Source organism: Urocampus carinirostris, chromosome 20 (assembly GCF_059441175.1).
Source record: "Urocampus carinirostris isolate Australia breed hairy pipefish chromosome 20, RoL_Ucar_1.0, whole genome shotgun sequence".
In the NCBI taxonomy this organism is placed as follows: Eukaryota; Metazoa; Chordata; class Actinopteri; order Syngnathiformes; family Syngnathidae; genus Urocampus; species Urocampus carinirostris.
Window position 1 is genome coordinate 12,406,226 of NC_142368.1, and position 20,033 is coordinate 12,426,258.

The 20,033-nt window shown below is 41.1% G+C and overlaps 1 protein-coding gene across 3 annotated transcripts in view; it reads left to right on the plus strand.

Annotated features, from left to right (window-relative positions):
- The window catches only part of mthfd1l (methylenetetrahydrofolate dehydrogenase (NADP+ dependent) 1 like), an 83,124-nt gene that overhangs the window by 27,108 nt on the left and 35,983 nt on the right, over positions 1-20,033 (plus strand). For all 3 annotated transcript variants that reach the window (XM_088325706.1, XM_088325704.1, XM_088325705.1), the window contains 4 exons: positions 118-220; positions 2,837-2,913; positions 9,369-9,509; positions 14,102-14,170. In XM_088325706.1, the coding sequence (XP_088181832.1) occupies positions 118-220; positions 2,837-2,913; positions 9,369-9,509; positions 14,102-14,170 (390 nt within the window). The remainder of the gene's footprint in view (positions 1-117; positions 221-2,836; positions 2,914-9,368; positions 9,510-14,101; positions 14,171-20,033) is intronic.

Consider the following 20,033-nt stretch of genomic DNA (forward strand, 5'->3'; position numbering starts at 1 on the left):
ATATTTAGACCATGTCATTTCTTCAAAACAACCTCCGTAAGGACAATAAGTGCCATTTCTAATCTTGTTGCAATGTTCGATGATAACAAAGACGATGGGATGAAATTCTCCCCCCAGCGTCTGGGCATCCACAAAAGCGATCCCGCCTCTCTCACGCCTGAGGAAGTCTCCTCTTTTGTCCGTCTTGACCTTGACCCTTCCAAGATCACTTGGCAGAGAGGTAACAACACCCATTTTGGTCAATTTAAATTTTTTATTTGTGGACATAGCTAGAAGAGTGTGTGATAGGCGTAGGTTATGTGTGAATGTTGGGTAGAGTTAGGTGAGGAAGTATTCATGTGATGGAGTGGGCATGGCGTTAGAAATAAGGTTGCATGGACAGGTGCTGGAAGAAGTGGAAAGCTTTAGGTACTTGGGTTGTGATGTGGCTGCAGTTGGTGCAATGGAGTGTGAGGTATGCACAGAGTCAATCAAGGAGGTGATGGATTTAAACTGTAAATGTTATTCTTCTGTTGCTTATCTTCTTTGCATACTGTGTGCCATTCTTGCTTGTGTTTGTAGAAGGAGGAAACAGTATGTTCACTAAACAGCCGACACCTCGCTGCGGCCAGATAAGGGACACTCAGCTCCTCTCTGACCGCAGGCACGCCGAGTTCCCTTTACTATAGAATATGCTCACGATAACATGTTGTTGTGTAAACAGGTCTCAACTGTTTATTTTGTCACTCCCCCTCCCTTTAGCAGAAGAGACCTTATGTAAACTAGGGCGTTCCTAACACAGTAAAAAGGCAAGGAAGAAGGAGGCTTTTTCAGAGTGTCTAGTAGACTGTAAAAGGCAGTCTATGGTCATCTCTCCTTGCAAGTAAGTCATACTCACATCTCTGTGTCTTCTTTGAGTGCAGGTTTTTATTACAAGTGTTGGGGTTAACCTAACAGGAAGCAAGGTTTTGGGTGCTCTGAGAAGAGTGATGAACAACATGAGTATGAGTATGGATGTTAAGAGGGGACCGTATGAGAGTGCGATTATGCCAACTGTGTTGTATAGTGCAGGGACTTGAAGCCTGAACGCAGACTTGAGAAGGAAATGAAATGTTTTTGAGATGAAGTGTTTGAGGTGTATGTTAGGAGTGTCAAGATTGGATATATTGAGAAATGAAATTGTGTGAGACAGAACTGGAGTAGTCGTGGAACTGAGCAAGCATGTGGATAAGAGAGTACTCGGTTGGTTTGGACACATGGAGAGGATGGATGATGAAAGAATGTTGAAGAGGATCTACAGAGCAGAAGGAAATGGAAGGAGACCAAGAGGAAGGCCCCGATTGACGTGAATGGATGGTGTTATGAGTGCACTGCAAGAGAGGTCTAAATCTAGTGGAAGCTAGAGCTCTTGTTGGTGATAGAAAGGATAATGGGATGTTTAGACGCGTTCTAAGGGATGGGCAGGGCACCCGTATGACGTGGCAGGGGTAAACCAGCGAAAGCTGTCGGGCCCTGCTGTTGAACAGAAGTGTGCGTTGTGTCACCCTGACCCGAGTGACAAGGCTGCTTTCTCGTGTCCCGCATCATCTGGAGGGACGAAAGCATGACCTACTTAGGTGCCGAGGTGCTTAACTTGTTTGGGCATTTCCGTCGGCCATTGTCCAAAATATTTTGTGTGTGTTTTTTTGCTACTTTTTCCCTTTTTTATTTTCTTTATTTTTGTATGTGTTGTCTTGCTGTCGGTCACCCCTCTCAAGGAATATGACCAGGGTAGATAGATAGGGTACCGCTCATAATGAAGTGGCTCATCAATTACGTGAGGCTTCTGGGACATTTTTACAAGGAACTGTGTTACTTTGATGTTGACTGTGAGAGATGTGTCCAACCGTTTTAAAAGCACATAAAACTCACAGCAAATCGTAGTAGGTTTTTTTTGGTACCATTTTTAATCAGGGTAGTTTCATTCAGCGAACTATTAGGCATTGATCCATATTAAGAAAGTAGCGAGTCAAGTCACATTTATTTGTCTCAAGGGACTGCACAGATCGCAATGACACTATCCCCTAATCTGAAACATGAATGCAAGCAAGGAAAAACTCAAAAAATTCAGCGTGAGGAAAATAAGAAACCTTGAGAAGGGGTCACACAAGTGGTCATCCCCTCCCAGGATGACCAGGCGAAAATAGATGTTGCATTGGGTAACAATACACAAAATGTCGTAAACATCAATAAAAAAACAAAGGTATTATGCAAAATTGTCCAAAAAGTCCATGACCGCAACGACGGAGCTTCCCATCTCAGCCGGCCAGTCGATACAGAAGATGACGTGCTTCAGGTCATTGTGCTGGTACGGTGACTCATCCTGATACGTCCAACACCAGCCGGGCAGCCCAAAAGGACAGGAAACGAAAAGTATGAGCTCGGCATCAATCATAAGTTATAGAATAGAAGTGTGTCTTAAGTCTACATTTAAACATTTCCGCTAAGGGTGTAGATCTGATCCTCAAAGGCTGAGCATTCCACAGCACCGGGGCCCGGAGGGAGAACGCTCTGGAATCTGCAGATTTCTTCTTGGCGCTTGGAGTCACAAACAGACCGGCATTTTCTGAGCGGAGGCTCCGTGCAGGAACATAAGGGGAATCAAAACAGGGAGATAAGAGAGGGAAAGTCCATGCAAATATTTGTTTGTTAGTAAGAGACCCTTAAAGTCACATCTTAAGTGGACTAGGAGCCAGTGCAAGTTAGCTAATATAGGTGATGCGAGACATCGGGAGAGCAGAGAGCAATATATTATCGTAATCAAGCCCAGCGTAAGGAAGAAAAACCTCACGACATCCTCCACCTTTTTGTTTTCCAGTGGTCGATACAAACGACCGCTTTTTGAGGAAGATCACGGTGGGACAGGCCAGCACCGAAAAAGGACAAGTCAGAGAGGTTGGTTCATTTCTTTCCTACATCTTTAAGTATCGCAAATACTATGTTGTTTTGTCTGTTGTTTGAAAGAATTTGAATACTTTCTGGAAAATTTTGTTCCTCCTGCGGTAAAAGAAACGTCATCCATTAAAAAAAAAAAAGCAATATAGATTTGAATACATGAACCGTTTTTAAAAATCTTCACAGTTGGAGAAATTAGCATTCATTTTGCATAACATGAGCCTCATCTAAAGGGAGCTGTCGACCATCTTGCTGCTATGGGTACCCAAAAGCTTAAAGATGGGCAAAATAATTGAAGGTAAAATGATGTGTTTTGCTCACATTAAGTTCCTATAGTTGGTATTCTTCCTTGTGATTTTCAGCTCTTGTTTTTGCTTGCACGACACAATACAACACCTAGTGGTCCCTTTAATTATCCATCCATCCATTATCTGCACCGCTTATCCTCAGTTGGGTCGCGGGGGTGCTGGAGCCCATCCCAGCCATCTCCGGGCAGTGGGCAGGGGACACCCTCAACTGGTTGCCAGCCAATCACAGGGCACACAGGGACAGACAACTCACTCGCTCATTCACACCTAGGGACAATTTGGACCGGCCAATTATCCTGACACACATGTTTTTGGAATGTGGGAGGAAACCGGAGTGCCCAGAGGAAACCCACGCAAGCACGGGGAGTACATGCAAACTCCACACAGGAGGTTCGATCCCATGACCTCAGAACTGTGCCACAAACACGCTAACCACTGCGCCGCCGTGCCTGGTATCGGTATAAATTAGGCTAAATTTGCCTCTTAGGTTGACTTCAGATAATTTATTTTACCCACCATTTCATTTTGCATATATTTGTTTTTTTCCTTACGCTTGAAATTGTTTTTGTAATATAACTTTGCTAGCAATGTTTTTCAAAGTGTCATACTCACTGATCGATACTCATTATAAACTTTATTTAATTTTTCATCAAAATATTATATGTTAACGTTTTCTATTTTAAAAACATTCGTACACAATTTAGTTTTCTTAAAATTTCCTAAAAAATGTCTTATTTAAGTTTGTATTTAATTTTCTACCTTTTTCATGCTGCCCCCCTTTAATTATAATTCTCTATCTATCTATAGATAGAGATTCATAATTATCTACATTTTCATTAAATTAGGAAATCCAATTATAGTTGCTTCTTTTTGGTTGAATATAAATACAAATTCCCAGTATAACTGATGATTGCTTTACAGTGCTTTTTCTTTCAAAACGTCATTGACAGAAAAAATAATTAGAAAAAAGAAGAAAAAAAAACCCCAACAATTCTTGTCTTGACTTTTTTATGGGGCACGTTTATTGGTGTAGCTTTTATTTTGAAAAAATGACCGTCCAAGTCGCCATTCTCCCAGAAAAAGCCCTAATAAATCGCACTCCTATTTCTGCCGTTAGGACAGCTCCATGAAATAGCGCCCGTAAACACGTCTCCTCCAATAAGATGGCGGTTAGCCTTAAGCGAAAGCAAATATTTGAAGAAGAGGAAAAACGATACACTCTGTGTCGCCTCCGCCAACCGTTTGAGCATATGTTTACATTTATCGCCGTCACTCGCTTGAGCCTCCGCTGGATACGCTATAGCCCCTGAGGGAACTCCGGCAGGGGGGAGAAGCGTTAGGTCCGTTGCCGGGTGGATGCGCTTGAAGTCGCATTTTTTTGGTCCCCTCTTGCACATTCTTCCTTGCCTTGGATTTAAATCGTCCTGTAAAATGACACTCTTTTAGTCCCACACCCGATGTCAGCCCAGCAGATATTTATCAAAGTCAGTAAGGAACTTTTTGAGGGTCTGGCCGCATTCAGTTAAAAGAATGGACGAAAAAATGATGGATTGATATTCATGTACCGTATTTTCCGCACTATAAGGGGCACCTAAAAGTCATAATTTTTTTCAAAAGCTGACCATGCGCCTTATAATACAGTGCGCCTTATATATGGCTCAATATTAAATCGCAAGGTCTCGCAACTTACGCAACAGCCGCCGACTCGATTTTTCCCCGAACGTGGAGTAGTCCGCGGTGTATGCTGGGATTTACATACCGGCGTTTCATTGGCTAACCAATGTGTCAATCATCATTTGAATCGATCGCTATTGGCTAAAGTTATTCGGAGCCTCGGATAGGCTAGAGGGCCGAAACAAACCCTGCAATTGGCCGAAAAAGATGTGCCAATCATCAGTCAAATCGATCGCTATTGGCTGAAGTTATTCGGAGCCTCGGATTGGCTAGAGGGCCAAAACAAACCCTGCAATTGGCCGAAAAAGATGTGTCAATCATCCGTTAAATCGATCGCTATTGGCTGAAGTTATTCGGAGCCTCGGATAGGCTAGAGGGGCAAAACAAAGCCTGCAATTGGCCGAAAAAGATGACTGTATAGCAAGCTTGCTAAACTACGCCATAAAGAAACATGTTTCATTAGTCTGTATTTGTAAACATTTTACTCTCCTGGATTTACTTCACTCACGGTTGTAAGAAGACCATGGTTGCGTATCATTTTTGAACGTGAGAACTTAGGTGAGCTATGCGGCTTTATATTTTCCCGGTATCTTGTTTTAGAACGATCTTGATGTTGCTGTGATGAGTTGAGTGAATTAAACTCGATTCCAAGTGTTTATTGTCATATGCACAGTAAAGTTGCGAGCGAAAAAGAAAATAGAAACTAAGGAATGGTTGGCATTTCTTGAATCCCAAGACTTTAACCTTCCGAATGATATTTGAAATGATGCATTTGAGTGACATCGTACGGACACCGCATCCGCACGTGTCTACGACACGTATTTGCTTCTTTGCAAGCTTTGGGAATGTTAAGGGGGTAATCAGTTGGACTGAATCATCTGACTGTTTTGTCCACTAACCATTGTAGCGCCTTATAATCCGGTGCGCCTTATCTATGGAAGATATAGGACCAAAAACTATTTTTTGGGGGTGCGCCCTATAACCCGGTGCGCCCTATAGTGCGGAAAATACGGTAATGGAATTTGGTCCCACCACTTTGACCGGCCTCCTGGGGACTCGTTGTCAAGGCAACCTGGCCTGTTCCTTTGTTTCACACATGCAAGATAACAAATATCACGCTCAGGTCGAGGTAAGATCGGGCCTAGGAAAATCTTGGGTATAAAACCCGAATCCGTCTGAACCCAACCGACTTACTTGATTCGAGGGACTCGGCCTGAAGTAAACACGAAATGTTATTTGCTTTATTTGTTTAACAACGAAAGAGGAGGCCGGCCCGACACGGCCCGACTCAATGATTGACATTTCAAGCCCGTACCCGCCCCGGATTTCGGGTTCGGGCCCAAGATCTTACTTCTACGCCCAGGTGTTATCAGATAACTCAGTCACTGTGAATCATTGAACTAAAGCATAGTATTCGATGCACATGTTCTGGCATCGTTTCATCATTCTTTCACCGTAATAAATTCATAATCCCAAAGGTGAGAACCACCACGAAAAGTATGTGTGTGACTGTGTGCGGAGTCAAACTTTGGAACAATTTACACGACGAGATCAAACAATGTCCAACTATTCACTTGTTTAAATTTAAATACAGAAAAACATGACTGGCGGAATACAGAGATGAAGAAAATGGGGTAGATTGGAAATACCGTAAATTCCGGACTATAGAGCGCACCTGATTATAAGACGCACCCACCACATTTTCAGAAGAAAACCGATTTCGTACATACACAAGCCGCCCCTGTATATAAGCCGCATGCGCCCACGTTAAAAAATTGTAACACAAACATTAAATTTATCCAGACTAGACTTCAAGTCGCGCGGTTAAAACTAAAGTGAAGTACACAGTCCAAAAATAACAGCAGGCAAAATGAAGGGAAAATGATAAGCGGTACTTAAGGTTTGATGCAGACCTGCAGAGCCCATGTACCCGTTAAAACTAATCCAAGGAAAAAAAAGTCTATATTTCCAAAGGTGCAGCACGGCGGCGCAGTGGTTAGCGCTTGTGCGGCACAGTTCATGTCATGGGAACCTGGCGTGGGTTCAAATCCAGCTCCAGACTTTCTGTGCGGAGTTTGTATGTTCTCCCCGTGCTTGCGTGGGTTTCCTCCGGGCACTCCGGTTTCCTCCCACATTCCAAAAACATGCATTTCAGGTGAATTGGCCGGTCCAAATTGTCCCTAGGTGTGAATGAGCAAATGAGTTGTCTGTCCCCGTGTGCCCTGCAATTGGCTGGCAACCAGTTCAGGGTGTCCCCTGCCCACTGCCCGAAGATGGCTGGGATGGGCTCCAGCCCCCCCCCCGCGACCCTAATGAGGATAAGCGGTACGGCTAATGAGATGAGATTTCCAAAGGTAAGGGTGGGAAAAATATATATCCACTATTGTCCGCCGCGACAACAGGTCTCACTCACCTTTACCCCACTTCCCGTCAGCCCGCGTTTGCTCCGCCCCTCTTTTTTAATTCGCAAAACATATCAGAATAAGTGTCTCAAATAAATACATTACAAAAATATACAGTGGTACATGGTTACACATTTTTACAAAGAAAGACGATACACCGAGAGAGTTTTCAAAGATTTAATAATAATAATAATATAACTTTCATCTCAAACGGTGCCTGACAGGGCAGTTAATGGTAGCAACACGCTCGCAACACAGTAAACTGGTCTGTTAAAAAAACATACCGTACTTGTAAAAATCACGGTAAACCGTCCTCATCTTCCTCCTTAGAACTGAAGCCATCAAAGTCGTCTTTCTCAGTGTCGGAAAGAAACAGTGTCATATAGACATCGTCCCACGCTCCCGCAGCCTCAATCGCAGCAGACCGGCTTTTCGGAACCCGTTGGTGATGGTGGATTTTTTTATGCTGCCCCACGCTGTCAGGATCCACTGGCAGACTTGCGAAAAAGTTGCCTTTCGCATGCAGCCAGTTTTAGTGAAAGATTTCTCGCCGCTAGTCAAGCCTAGAAGTTGCAGTCTTCCTCGGCGCATATATTCCACCGGTCTAAATCTTACCTTTTGTACTCTAGCACCGCTGGCGGCAGTTAGAAAAATGACATGAATTGGCCGCATCACTGAATAAGCAGCAGGGTTGAAAGTTTGGGGGAAAAGTAGCGGCTTATAGTCTGGAATTTACAACTATGGTTAACTTTGTTGTTATTGTTGCTATTGTTATATCATAACTGTTATTATTAATATTATTACTATTGTTGTTATTATCATTGGTGTATTTAATAGGGAAGATGAAGGGATAGGGAAAATAAGCATGTTATGTAACATTATTTTGTTGTTAAATTATTGTTTTTGTTCTGTTTTTATTTTAATGTTCAACATAGTTTTTATTCATTCATTCATTCATTCTGACCCGACGTTGAATATACTACAATAAGCTTTCTGTCGATTAGGTCTGCAATGATTAGTCTATGTTGTGGAAAAAAATCCCTAAGAGAAATAGTTGACAATGTATTCCATTGTCGACTATTATCACCATAGACCTTTCTACAACAGAGTGAGTCATCTTACATGATTAGAAGTCGCTCATGCGCAATAGCGTTTCTGTCTCAAGCGGTAACATACAGAAATGACAGCGTCAACATCAAGTACCAAAATTTGGAAAGCTTGGGAGTATTTTAGCCTGGATACTGCCAATCAATCGAAAGACTACTTGCAAAGTTTGTAAAGCAGACCTTGTGTATTATGGCAGTAGCTCAATGAGGCACGTATATTCAAATGAACCGGAACGGAGTCTGACTCGCCTCAGAAAGATTCAGGTCATGTTAAGCCCGATTCGCTTTTGATGACACGCATTGTACATTTTCTCTGCGCATATTTCGCTTTAAAACAGAGCTTGAGCGTTATGACGGTGCCTGTATTTGAAATGAAATGCGTGCAGTCCGAAGAACAAGTGTCAATCGTTAAAACGTTAAAAATGAGAAACGTCAATTAGTACCGTCAAGTCAAGTCACATTTAGTTATATAGCCCTCAATCACAAAAATGTCTCAAAGGACTGCACAGGATTACAATGACACCATCACCTGATCTTAAACCAACATGCGGGCAAGGAAAACTCAAAACCACAGCGTGAGAAAAAAAAAAACCTTGGGAAGGGGCCTCACAAGTGCTAATCCCCCTTCCAGGATGACCAGGGATGCAATGTGTTAATTACGGCAATCTGACCTCTAAACACTGTAATGGCGTTCCACAGGGCTCTGTACTTGGCCCCCCTTCTTTTTAGTACTTATATGCTTCCACTTGATGACATTATCCGCAAGTATAATATTACTTTCCATTGCTATGCAGACGACACTCAACTGTATCTGCCACTGGAGTTGTACAAATCTGGAGGCCTGCCTCACTGAGATTAGAAGATGGATGTCACTTCATTTTTTGCGCCTTAACCCAGAAAAAACTGAAATGTTGATTATTGGTCCAGCGCATGTAAAATCTTTGTCTTTGATGCGGTTTTCACAGACGGGCTTCGACATTGCGGTGGCCAGCGAGATCATGGCCATCTTGGCTCTGGCAGACAGCCTGGAAGACATGAAAGCCAGACTGGCGCGTATGGTGGTGGGGACGAGCCACTCCGGACGACCAGTCACAGCGGAAGACCTGGTGAGTCTTTGATCTGGCGTCCCCGCCGTGTGAGAACAGGGGGGGGAAGGGGTCTTGGAGGGCCTTGAAGGGCCTCCCCTCTCCGTTTATCAAAGGCCGGCATTCCCGCGTGTTTATCATTTTCACTCCAAAGACTTGTGAGACTCCGCCGTACAATCTATGCACATGTCCTTGATTTGTAGCGAAAGCGGCCAAACAAAACATTGTAAATCTCCTGAAAAAAAAAGAGAGAGGCTAGGACGAAGAAAAACATCTCATTCAAAGGCCTCTCAGCGGGTCCGGCCGACGAGGTCAAGCGGCTCGGGTTTCCCATGGACGCGGTTCGAGGGGCAGAAGAGGCTCCCCTATTACCTTACATTCATCTCGGTCTTGGAAATACGCGACGTGACATCATTACCTTGAAAGACCCCGTCCCTTAATTCGGTTTTTCATCAATCCAAGGTTGTTCTAACCTTTTTTGGGGGGGTTGGTTTATTTCATTCTCTAAATTTAAATGTCCCCTTTACCACATTTGTTTGTTTTTTTTCAAATAAACATCATGGAAATGTGTTTGGCCAATCAAAACCACTTTTATACAATTAGAAAGGGATTTTATGGCGAAAACTGGCAACTTGTATTCAAGTCATGGGCAATCCAATTTATTTGCATAATGCATTCACTTGAAAATAGAAAATAAAATCCTGTATTTCTGAGTAGTTCTTTTAAAAGCTTTGTTTTTTTTTCTTCTATTGATTTTTTTCCCTATTTTTTCTCTCTTTTTGTATTATTTTTTTCCTGTTTTTTGGTAATATAGATTTTTTTTTTTTAAATAGTTTTTTCAGTTTTTTTTATTTGGGGTTATTCTTTTTTCAATTTTTTTTTCTGTGTTCCAAATATTGTTTGGGTATTTTTCTTTTTCATTTTTTTCAATTTTATTATTCTTTTTTTTAGGAGGAATATATTTTTTTCATTGCCGCAATATTTTTTTTCCTTTTTAAATATATTTGTTTCCATTTTCTTCTTGGGGAATATTTTTTTTCTTTTTCAAATTTTTTTGTTTTGTACGAGAACTTTTTTTTTCTTTTTCAAATTTTTAAATTTTGGTATTCTTTTTTTTAGGAGGAATACATAATTTTTCATTTTTTACACTATTTTTTTCAGTTTTAAATATATTTATTTCCATTTTCTTCTGGAGGATTTTTTTCTTTCTTTTTCATTTTTTTTGTTTTGGTACTAGAACATTTTTTTTCTTTTTCATTTTTTTTCTTTTATTCTTTTTTAGGAGGAATATATATTTTTTCATTTTCACACTATTTTTTGTTTTTGTTTTGGTACTTGAACATTTTTTTTCTTTTTCAAAATATTTGAACAAATATTCATTTATTTATTTTTTGGGGGGGGGGGATTTTTTCTTCTGACATTTCTTTTTTCAATTGAATGCAATAAAAACACTTTTTAAATATCTCCTCTTCCTTCCGATTGGGTTCATGTCAAGTCAAGTCATGTTTATTTGTGATGCCCTTAATCACAGAGTCTCAAAGTCAAGTCAAGTCATTTTTATTTGTGATGCCCTTTATCACAAAGAGTCTTAAAGGGCTGCACAGATCAAAGACTAATGCAAACTACAGACTATTATGACACCATCCCCTCATCTAAAACCTACATTAAGGCAAATAATACACAGATATTGTCAACATACAATATAGGTCATTCATATGCTATCGAATAGAAGTGTGTTTTAAGCCTAGATTTAAACATTTCCACTGAGGTTGCAGATCAAATCTCAGGGGGAAGAGGGTTCCACAGCACCGGGGCCCCAATGGAGAACGCTCTCGAACCTGCAGATTTCTTCTTGGCTCTTGGGATCACGAGTAGACCGGCATTTTCAGAGCCAAGGCTCCGGACCAGAGCATAGGGGGAAATTCCATCTGAAAGATATGAGGGAGCAAGTCCTTTTATGATTTTCTATACTACCAACAGAACCTTGAAATCACATCATCAGCCAATGCAGGTTAGCTCAAATCGGGGTCATGTGATCAAACTTTCTTGTCTTAGTTAAAAGCCTCGCTGCAGCATTATGTACTAGCTGAAGGCTCTTGATTTTGGACTTTGGGAGACCGGAGAGTAGTGCATTACAGTGATCAAGGCGGGAAGTAACAAACGCATGAATTATAATCTCCGCATCTGACTGAGACAGCATAGGGCGAATTTTAGCAATGTTGCCAAGATGGAAAGAAGCTGTTCTAGTAATATTCTTAACATGTGTTTGAAAGGACAGATCGGGGTCCAATATGACACCCCAATTTTTGACTGAGTCACTCTGGGTGATATTACATTTGTCAATGTTCAGAACCGTTTTTAAGAACATGTCACGGCATTTAGATGGACCAATAAGTAACATTTTGGTCTTTTCAGAGTTAAGGCGCAAGAAGTTGAGTGACATCCACTCTTTTATCTCAGTGAGGCCAGCCTCCAAATTTCCACAATTTCGTGTGGCAGGTTCCTCCGTCGGAAGATATAGTTCAGTGTCATCTGCGTAGCAATGGAAACTGATATTATACTTGCGAAAAATATCACCTCATGGAAGCATTTACATGCTGAAAAGAAGGGGGCCAAGTACTAAACCCTGCGGAACACCACAGGTAACACTCAAGGGCTCAGATGTCATTTCGCCATATTTAACACAGTGCGTCCTATTTGAGAGGTAGGATCTGAACCATAAGAGGACGGTTCCTGAGACACCAATCTATTTTTCCAACCGTTCTAGTAAGATATTATGGTCCACAGTGTCAAAAGCAGCACAAAGGTCCAGCAGCAGTAAACGTGATGAAGGTCAGAGTCCATTGTCAGTAGAAGATCATTGGTTACCTTAATCAGAGCTGTCTCAGTAGAGTGGTTAGCCCTGAATCCTGATTGCATTGATTCAAAAAGATTGTTCTCGGATATAAAATCATTCAGCTGCTGTGCCGCCACTTTTTCAAGTACCGTATTTTCCGCACTATAGGGCGCACCGGGTTATAGGGCGCACCCCCAGAAAAGAGTTTTTGGTCCTATATCTTCCATAGATAAGGCGCACCGGATTATAAGGCGCTACAATGGGAACGTCGACAAAACAGTCAGATGATTCAGTCCAACTGATTACCCCCTTAACATTCCCAAAGCTTGCAAAGAAGCAAATACGTGTCGTAGACACGTGCGGATGCGGTGTCCGTACGATGTCACTCAAATGCGTCATTTCAAATATCATTCGGAAGGTTGAAGTCTTGGGATTCAAGAAATGCCAAACATTTCTATGTTTCTATTTTCTTTTTCGCTCGCATTTTTACTGTGCATACGACAATAAACACTTGGAATTGAGTTAAATTCACTCAACTCATCACAGCAACATCAAGATCGTTCTAAAACAAGATACCGGGAAAATATAAAGCCGCATAACTCACCTAAGTTCTCACGTTCAATAATGATACGCAATCATGGTCTTCTTACAACCGTGAGTGAAGTAAATCCAGGAGAGTAGAATATTTACAAATACAGACTAATGAAACATGTTTCTTTATGGCGTACTTAGGGAAGCTTGCTACGCCATTGCTAAACTCGACCGATTGCAGGGTTTGTTTTGACCATCTAGCCAATCCGAGGCTCCGAATAACTTCAGCCAATATCGATCGATTTAACGGATGATTGACACATTGGTTAGCCAATGAAACGCCGGTATATAAATCCCAGCATACACCGCGGACTTGCTACGCCATTGCTAAACTCGGCCGATTGCAGGGTTTGTTTTGGCCATCTAGCCAATCCGAGGCTCCGAATAACTTCAGCCAATAGTGATCGATTCAAATGATGATTGACACATTGGTTAGCCAATGAAACGCCGGTATATAAATCCCAGCATAACCTGCGGACTACTCCACGTTCGGGGTAAAATCGAGTCGGCGGCTGTTGAGTAAGTTGCGAGACCTTGCGAATTTAATATTGAGCCATATATAAGGCGCACTGTGTTATAAGGCGCATGGTCAGCTTTTGAAAAAAATTAAGACTTTTAGGTGCGCCTTATAGTGCGGAAAATACGGTACTTTAGAAAGAAACGGTAGGTTAGTAACATTAAGTAACATTTTGGTCTTTTACTCCAAATAAGTAACATTTTGGTCTTTCCAGAGTTAAGGCGGAATAAATTAAATGTCATCCACTCTTTTATCTCAGTGAGGCAGGCCTCCAAATTTTGACAGTTTAGTGTGGCAGATTCCTCCATCGGAAGATATAGTTGAGTGTCATCTGCGTAGCAATGGCAACTGATATTATACTTATCACCTCATGGAAGCATTTACATGCTGAAAAGAAGGGGGCCAAGTACTGAACCCTGCGGAACACCACAGGTAAAAGATTTGCTTGGGACTCAAACTATATTTGCAATTTATTTCGGACATATTAATGTCGAGATAAAATTTCAAACAACAGGGGGGGACATCAGCCACTAGCATTGTGCAACCTGACAGGTATTCCTCTTCGGGAACTAAACGCGGTCTCATTTGCATGTAAAATGGTAGCAGTCGTGATTCCTGGGCCAAAAAGTAACAGAAGACTTCAGCTTTTGTGTTTTTATCTGCCGTCAGGGTGTTAGCGGGGCGCTCGCTGTGCTGATGAAGGACGCCATCAAGCCCACACTCATGCAAACCCTGGAGGTGAGTCCTCATTCTCTTATTTATCTTAAGCGATGAATACGTCGCTAGGATCTCCGCTGTTGAGAAAAACGACGAGCGCTCCTAAGAGAGCTCTTAAAACAAGATGGATGGACTCTCCATCTAGAAAGTAGTTAAGCAGCGTGAAGACGGCGGCCGTCGTCTCATAACAGATGTCTCGGAGACTTTGTCTCGCGAGCTGTTATTATAACGCACCTTCTCGTAGAATCCCACAAAATCGACAGATTTGGGTTTAAATAAACTGTGGGGCGTGGGGGAGAACATACAGTGGCCCCCTTGAACTTTGTGACCTTATGCCACATTTCAGACTTCAAACATAAGAAATATAAAACTGTCATTTTTTATGAAGAATCAACAATAAGTGGGACACAATCATGAAGTGGAACACACTTTATTGGATATTTTAAACGTTTTGAACAAATAAAAAACAAAAAAGTGGGTGTGCAAAATGATTTAGCCCCATTGAGTTAATATCTTGTAGCGCCACCTTTTGCTGCAATTACAGATGCCAGTTGCTCCGGGTATGTCTCTATCAGTTTTGAAAATCGAGAAACTGATATTTTGGCCCATTCCTCCATGCAAAACAGCTCCAGCTCATTGAGGTTGGACGGAACAGCAGTTTTCAGTTCTTTCCACAGATTCTCAATTGGATTGAGGTCTGGACTTTGTCTTGGCTGTTCCAACACCTTGATGTGTTTTTTGGTGAACCATTCCATTGTAGCTGTTGCTTTATGTTTTGGATCATTGGGTTGTTGGAAGACAAATTTCCATCCCAGTTTCAGGTCTTTTGTGGATTCCATCAGGTTTTCTTCCAGAATGATCCTGTACAGTGGAACCTCAGTTCTCGACCATAATCCGTTCCAGAACCCTGTTCGAAAACCGATTTGTTCGATCACCGAAAATCGTTTTTCCCATTAAAAGTAATGTAAAATCGTTTTAATCCGTTCCAACACCCTGAATGCTTACCATGAACGTAAACATGAAGCTAACCCAGGCTAATCGTACGTTCGCGTTAGCGTAATCTTCCGTACGAAAGATTACGCTAACATGAACGTGTAAAAATAAAAAAAATCTGGTCGTTTACACGTCATTTAGCATCCGGGTCTCCACAAAAAGTGGTGAGCGGTTAAAGGATAAAGAAAAGAATTATGAATAGGATTTCTTACCTTTGTGGTGGTCTGCAGAAGCCATGCTCTATTCCCTCGAAAGAAGGGAAACTCGCACACCTTCTTCATTTTGCTATTATTTCTTTCTTAAATGCAATAGTTGTACGCACTACTCTTCTTTTTTCACCTGTAGCAATTTTGTTGCTTGCACCGCCCTTCTTCCGAGGCATAATTAGATATTCAAAACGAAAGCAAAAAGAAGTGTGCGGCAATCTACACCCGTACGCTGCTCAGCATCGCCCCTAGCGTACCGGCGTTCGAACTCCGATTTTTTGTACTAAAAGTGAAGCAAGAATTTCTCGACATTTTTGGTCGAGAACCGATTTGTTCGAACTGAGAGGCGTTCGAAAACCGAGGTTCCACTGTATTTGGCTCCATTCATCTTCCCATCAATTTTAACCATCTTCCCTGCCCCTGCTGGGCCCAAACCATGATGCTGCCACCACCATGTTTGACGGTGGGGATGGTGTGTTGACGGTGATGAGCTGTGCTGCTTTTACGCCAAACATAACATCTCGCAATGTAGCCAAAAAGTTCAATTTTGGTCTCATCTGACCAGAGCACCTGAGACTATCACAATGCAGGTGCATTTATACAGAGACTTGATGACACACAGGTGGATTCCATTTAGTCATTTAGATCAACATTGAAAAGGGGCTGAATCATTTTGCACACCCACTTTTTAATTTATTTGTTAAAAAAGTTCAAAATATCCAATAAAGTGTGTTCCACTTCATGATTGTGTCCCACTAGACACCCGTGGTGCTTGTTTTTCATTTTGTATTTTTTGTTTTGCCCTAAAGAGATTATAAAGGATCTTTTTTTTCTTTTCAATTTGGCAAAGAACATGTGGTGTTCTTCCCCACATTATTGCACATGTGTTCCACAATATTCCACGCGCCACGGATCTCGAGAATTTCATTTTCAAAGTAGAAATTTTGACTTCATATGCCCTCGAGTTGGGACATGTCCGTATGACATGGAGTAGCGAAACAATGGCGATTGTAGTCATTGGGAAAATGCACAGGGATGGTTTCGGCTTGGAGTCATTGGGATCGCTGGGGGACTTTTTTTTTTGTCAGAGTTGATCATCAAAGGGTAAGTTTACGTACCGTTGTGTACAGCGTGCGTTCCTTTTTCGACTTTGCCTCATTTTAGGTAGGTGATTGTGACTTTTCTTCTGTTTTTTGCCGCCTGTCTCGTAATTCATATAATATTTTCCAGATAGCTCCTTGTGATCTTGTGGAATCCTGAGGGCCTCCAGTTTTGTTTGGGCTAGGTTAGCCCCTTTAGCAGTTTGCTAGCTGGCCAGCCTGCCGCGCTCATTGTTGTTTCTCCCGAATGGGTTCGTATTTGTTGTTGGCAGTTTTTTTTTCGTCGTTGACTCACGGTCATCCTGGCTGCTTTCTGCATGTTTTTGTTAGCCAGCCTCCTGTTTTTTTCCCCACCAATCAGTCTATTTGTGTCATCTATGGGTGCCAGCTAGCCTGTCGTGTCTTGGCTGGTTTAGCTTGTGTTAGCTCTCTGTGTTATTTTTGCCAGTTGGCCCCATTTTGTCCGCTCGCACTTTGTTGTGCCATTGCTGCTTCTATCAGCGACACAATGCCTAGGAATTCTTCACAAAAATGACCAAAACTTGGCTTTAAACACTGAAAACCTTTTTGACGAGTTAACTTGTAAACCAATAGGGGGACTGGCTTGCTGGGTTGCTCCGGAAGTCAAAGTCCAGAAAGACTGTCTTCAGAATGCATTATCTCGGAAAATAATTGTAATATACCATTAACATATATGTATAGATAGATATATTTAGATATACCAAAAACTTGTACTATTTTCTCATTTTTTGTATGTTTGAGAATTTAGGAATCCCTTTCAAAAGCAGGCAGGTGACTTTTAAGTAGTGACTTGTTTACCTGACTTCCCATTATGCACATCTGGTTGGCTGCTCCTCTTGCACTCTTTGCACTACTGTATAGCACTATACATAACTATAATTATTTAGTATATTATTAGTACTTCAATACTCCAACTCAATACAACATTTTATTTATATCTGTACATTCAAGGAAACTGTGCGGGTCAGATGTATCGACATTTCGTTCTGTATACACGTGTACAAGAATGACAATAAAGTATATCTGAATCTGAAATCTGAAAATTATATTTAGGTGGATTTCTTCAATGTTCTCTGGTTGATTAACAATAGTCAGCAATTACACCAACAGTGGGTGCTTTGCGAGTGGTGCCTACCTTTGGCGACATCCGGTGGACATATTTAAAACTGCAGGTTGTTGTTTGACTCGCTTTTCTCTTGTGCTTTTCATTGCTTTGTCTCACGGGCCACATAAAATATGGCGTACCACAATTAGTCCTCGGGCCTTACGTTTGACGTATATCACATTTGTATCGTTAAGAAAGGATCGACTTTTCCCAAATTGCTCAGGAAAACGTTCATGGCTCGCTTTGCTGAGATCAGCTTTGTTTTAAAAGATCCTTTTTGTTTGTTTGGAATGTCCCAGCTGGTCTGTTTTTTTTTTTCTTTTCCTTTTTTCAGTTTCTCCGTTTCCCTTGTTGTTTCGGGGGAAGCAAAGCAGTCCTGTTGCGCCAGCCGTTTCCTGTGATTCTGGCCCAAAACTTGCTAGCGTGACCGGCGTTCCCTGTGAATTTTCCAGCTCCTTTCATGCGCTTTTCTTTCAGACCGTAACTTGTGCAGTATGTAAAATGGATGAGGAGTACTATTTTATATTTTCATTTCTTGTGAATACTGTAAATCCTAGACTACAGGGTGCTAGCTGCACCAGATTTTTAGCTTTAAGCATCAAGAGCGATCCAAATGAACTCATTCATGTCTATTTCTTACATTTTAATCCCTGCGCACACCTCCGAGTTGTTTACATCATTTGTTTTCAAAGACGAGCACATATTTACTACTGCTCTGGAAAAAAAACGTGAATGAGGGCTGCAGCCCGTCAAATGTGATCCCTATATTTCTAGAGAACAGCGCCATTTACCACAGTATGCTTTACTGTGGAAAATAGTGCCAGATTGCAACATGGATGTTTTTTTTTGTGGTCACTGGTGGTTGCATCTGTGACGGACTAAATTGCGTACCCTTGTTATCGTTCCCCAAGGATTAAAGGAAACGTGAGTGACTTGAAATTGATGATGACACAGAAAGAGAAGTGTAACGTTTTTGATGGATAACTTCCACTGCTCTGGAAAAAAAACGTGAATGAGTGCTGCATCCTGTCAAATGTGATCCCTATATTTCTAGCTAACAGCGCTAGGGGAAGCATACTGTTGAAAATAGTGCCAGATTGCAACACAGATGTTTTTTTTTTGTATTTTCAGTGGTGGTTGCATCCGTGAAAGACTAAATTGCGTTCTATTGTTATCGTTCCTCAAAGATTAAAGGAAACTTGAGTGACTTGATATTGATGATGAGACAGAAAGAGAAGTGTAACGTTTTTGATGGATAACTTCCACTGCTGTTGAACTCAAATGTGTAAATGAAGGAGTTAATTTGTGGGCGAAAAAGTTAAAATATTGCGAGCATGATGTAAATAGATTGAATAGATTGAATTGTTTTTTGTCATTGATAACATCATAGTGAACAAAATTCCATGTTTGCAACTAGATTAGACATGATTGTTTTTGGACTTTTATTAGTCATTTTGTGGGTGTTTTGTCATTGTTATTTGGCTTGTTTTTTGTTTAGTTTTAATTTTTATCCCTTTTCTGTACATTTCAGTCTGGTTTTTTTGGTCTGTGTTTCAGTGTTGTTTTGGTCATGTTTTGTTGACTTTTTTGGTGGGTTTTTTTGTTCTATTTCCAGACTTTTCTATAGCCTTTTTGGACTTGTTTTGTAAATATTCTTTTATTTATTTTCTTATTTGTGTTTTTTGGGGTTATTATTAGTCTTTAATTGGTCTGTTTGTGCGTTTATTTTGATGGGTTTTTCTGGAGTTGATTATTTTATTTTATTGTTTTATTTTATTTTTGTCCTTTTTGGGTCTTTTTTGTTCATTTTTTGGTTTGCTTTTTGGGTCGTGTTTTTGTTAGTTTCTTTTTTTGGGAGGGGTTTGTTGTTTCTCATGGTTGTTTTCCAAGTTTTTTTGGTCTGTTTTTGGTTCTATTTTGGGTGTTTTTTGGTATTGTATTGGTTGTGTTTTTGGTCAATTCGTGCTTGCTTTTATTGATCGTTTTTTGGATGTGTTTTTGGACGTCTTTCTTGGTCGTTTTTTGGACTTTTGGGGGGTAAAATACTGACTCAAGTCGTTTCATAACTCCTGAATTGTCTATGTTTTGTATTTTATTTTTATTTTTTTCCCTTTTCTTTCTTTTCCTTGTTTTGTATATGTGTTTGTCTTGCTGTCGGTCACCCCTCTTGAGGGATATGACCAAAGTAGGTAGGTAGCTAGATAAATGGATAGATGTATTACTGTATAGAAATAATGCTGACAAAAACATTGACTCATTTCTCCTGTTTTCTGACATCGCTGCGGTGTTTTGTATTTAGTGTGCATTTGTTGCGGGAAAGAGAAGCTCGCCGTTTTCCTCGGGGCCGCCACGAAAAACAAAATAGAACGAGCTGCACCGTATTTAAAGGCGCAGCGCTTAAAAAAGTAGCAGCCTGCACTCCGGAATCGACGGGACGCATAAAGATAATAAGCGCAGTT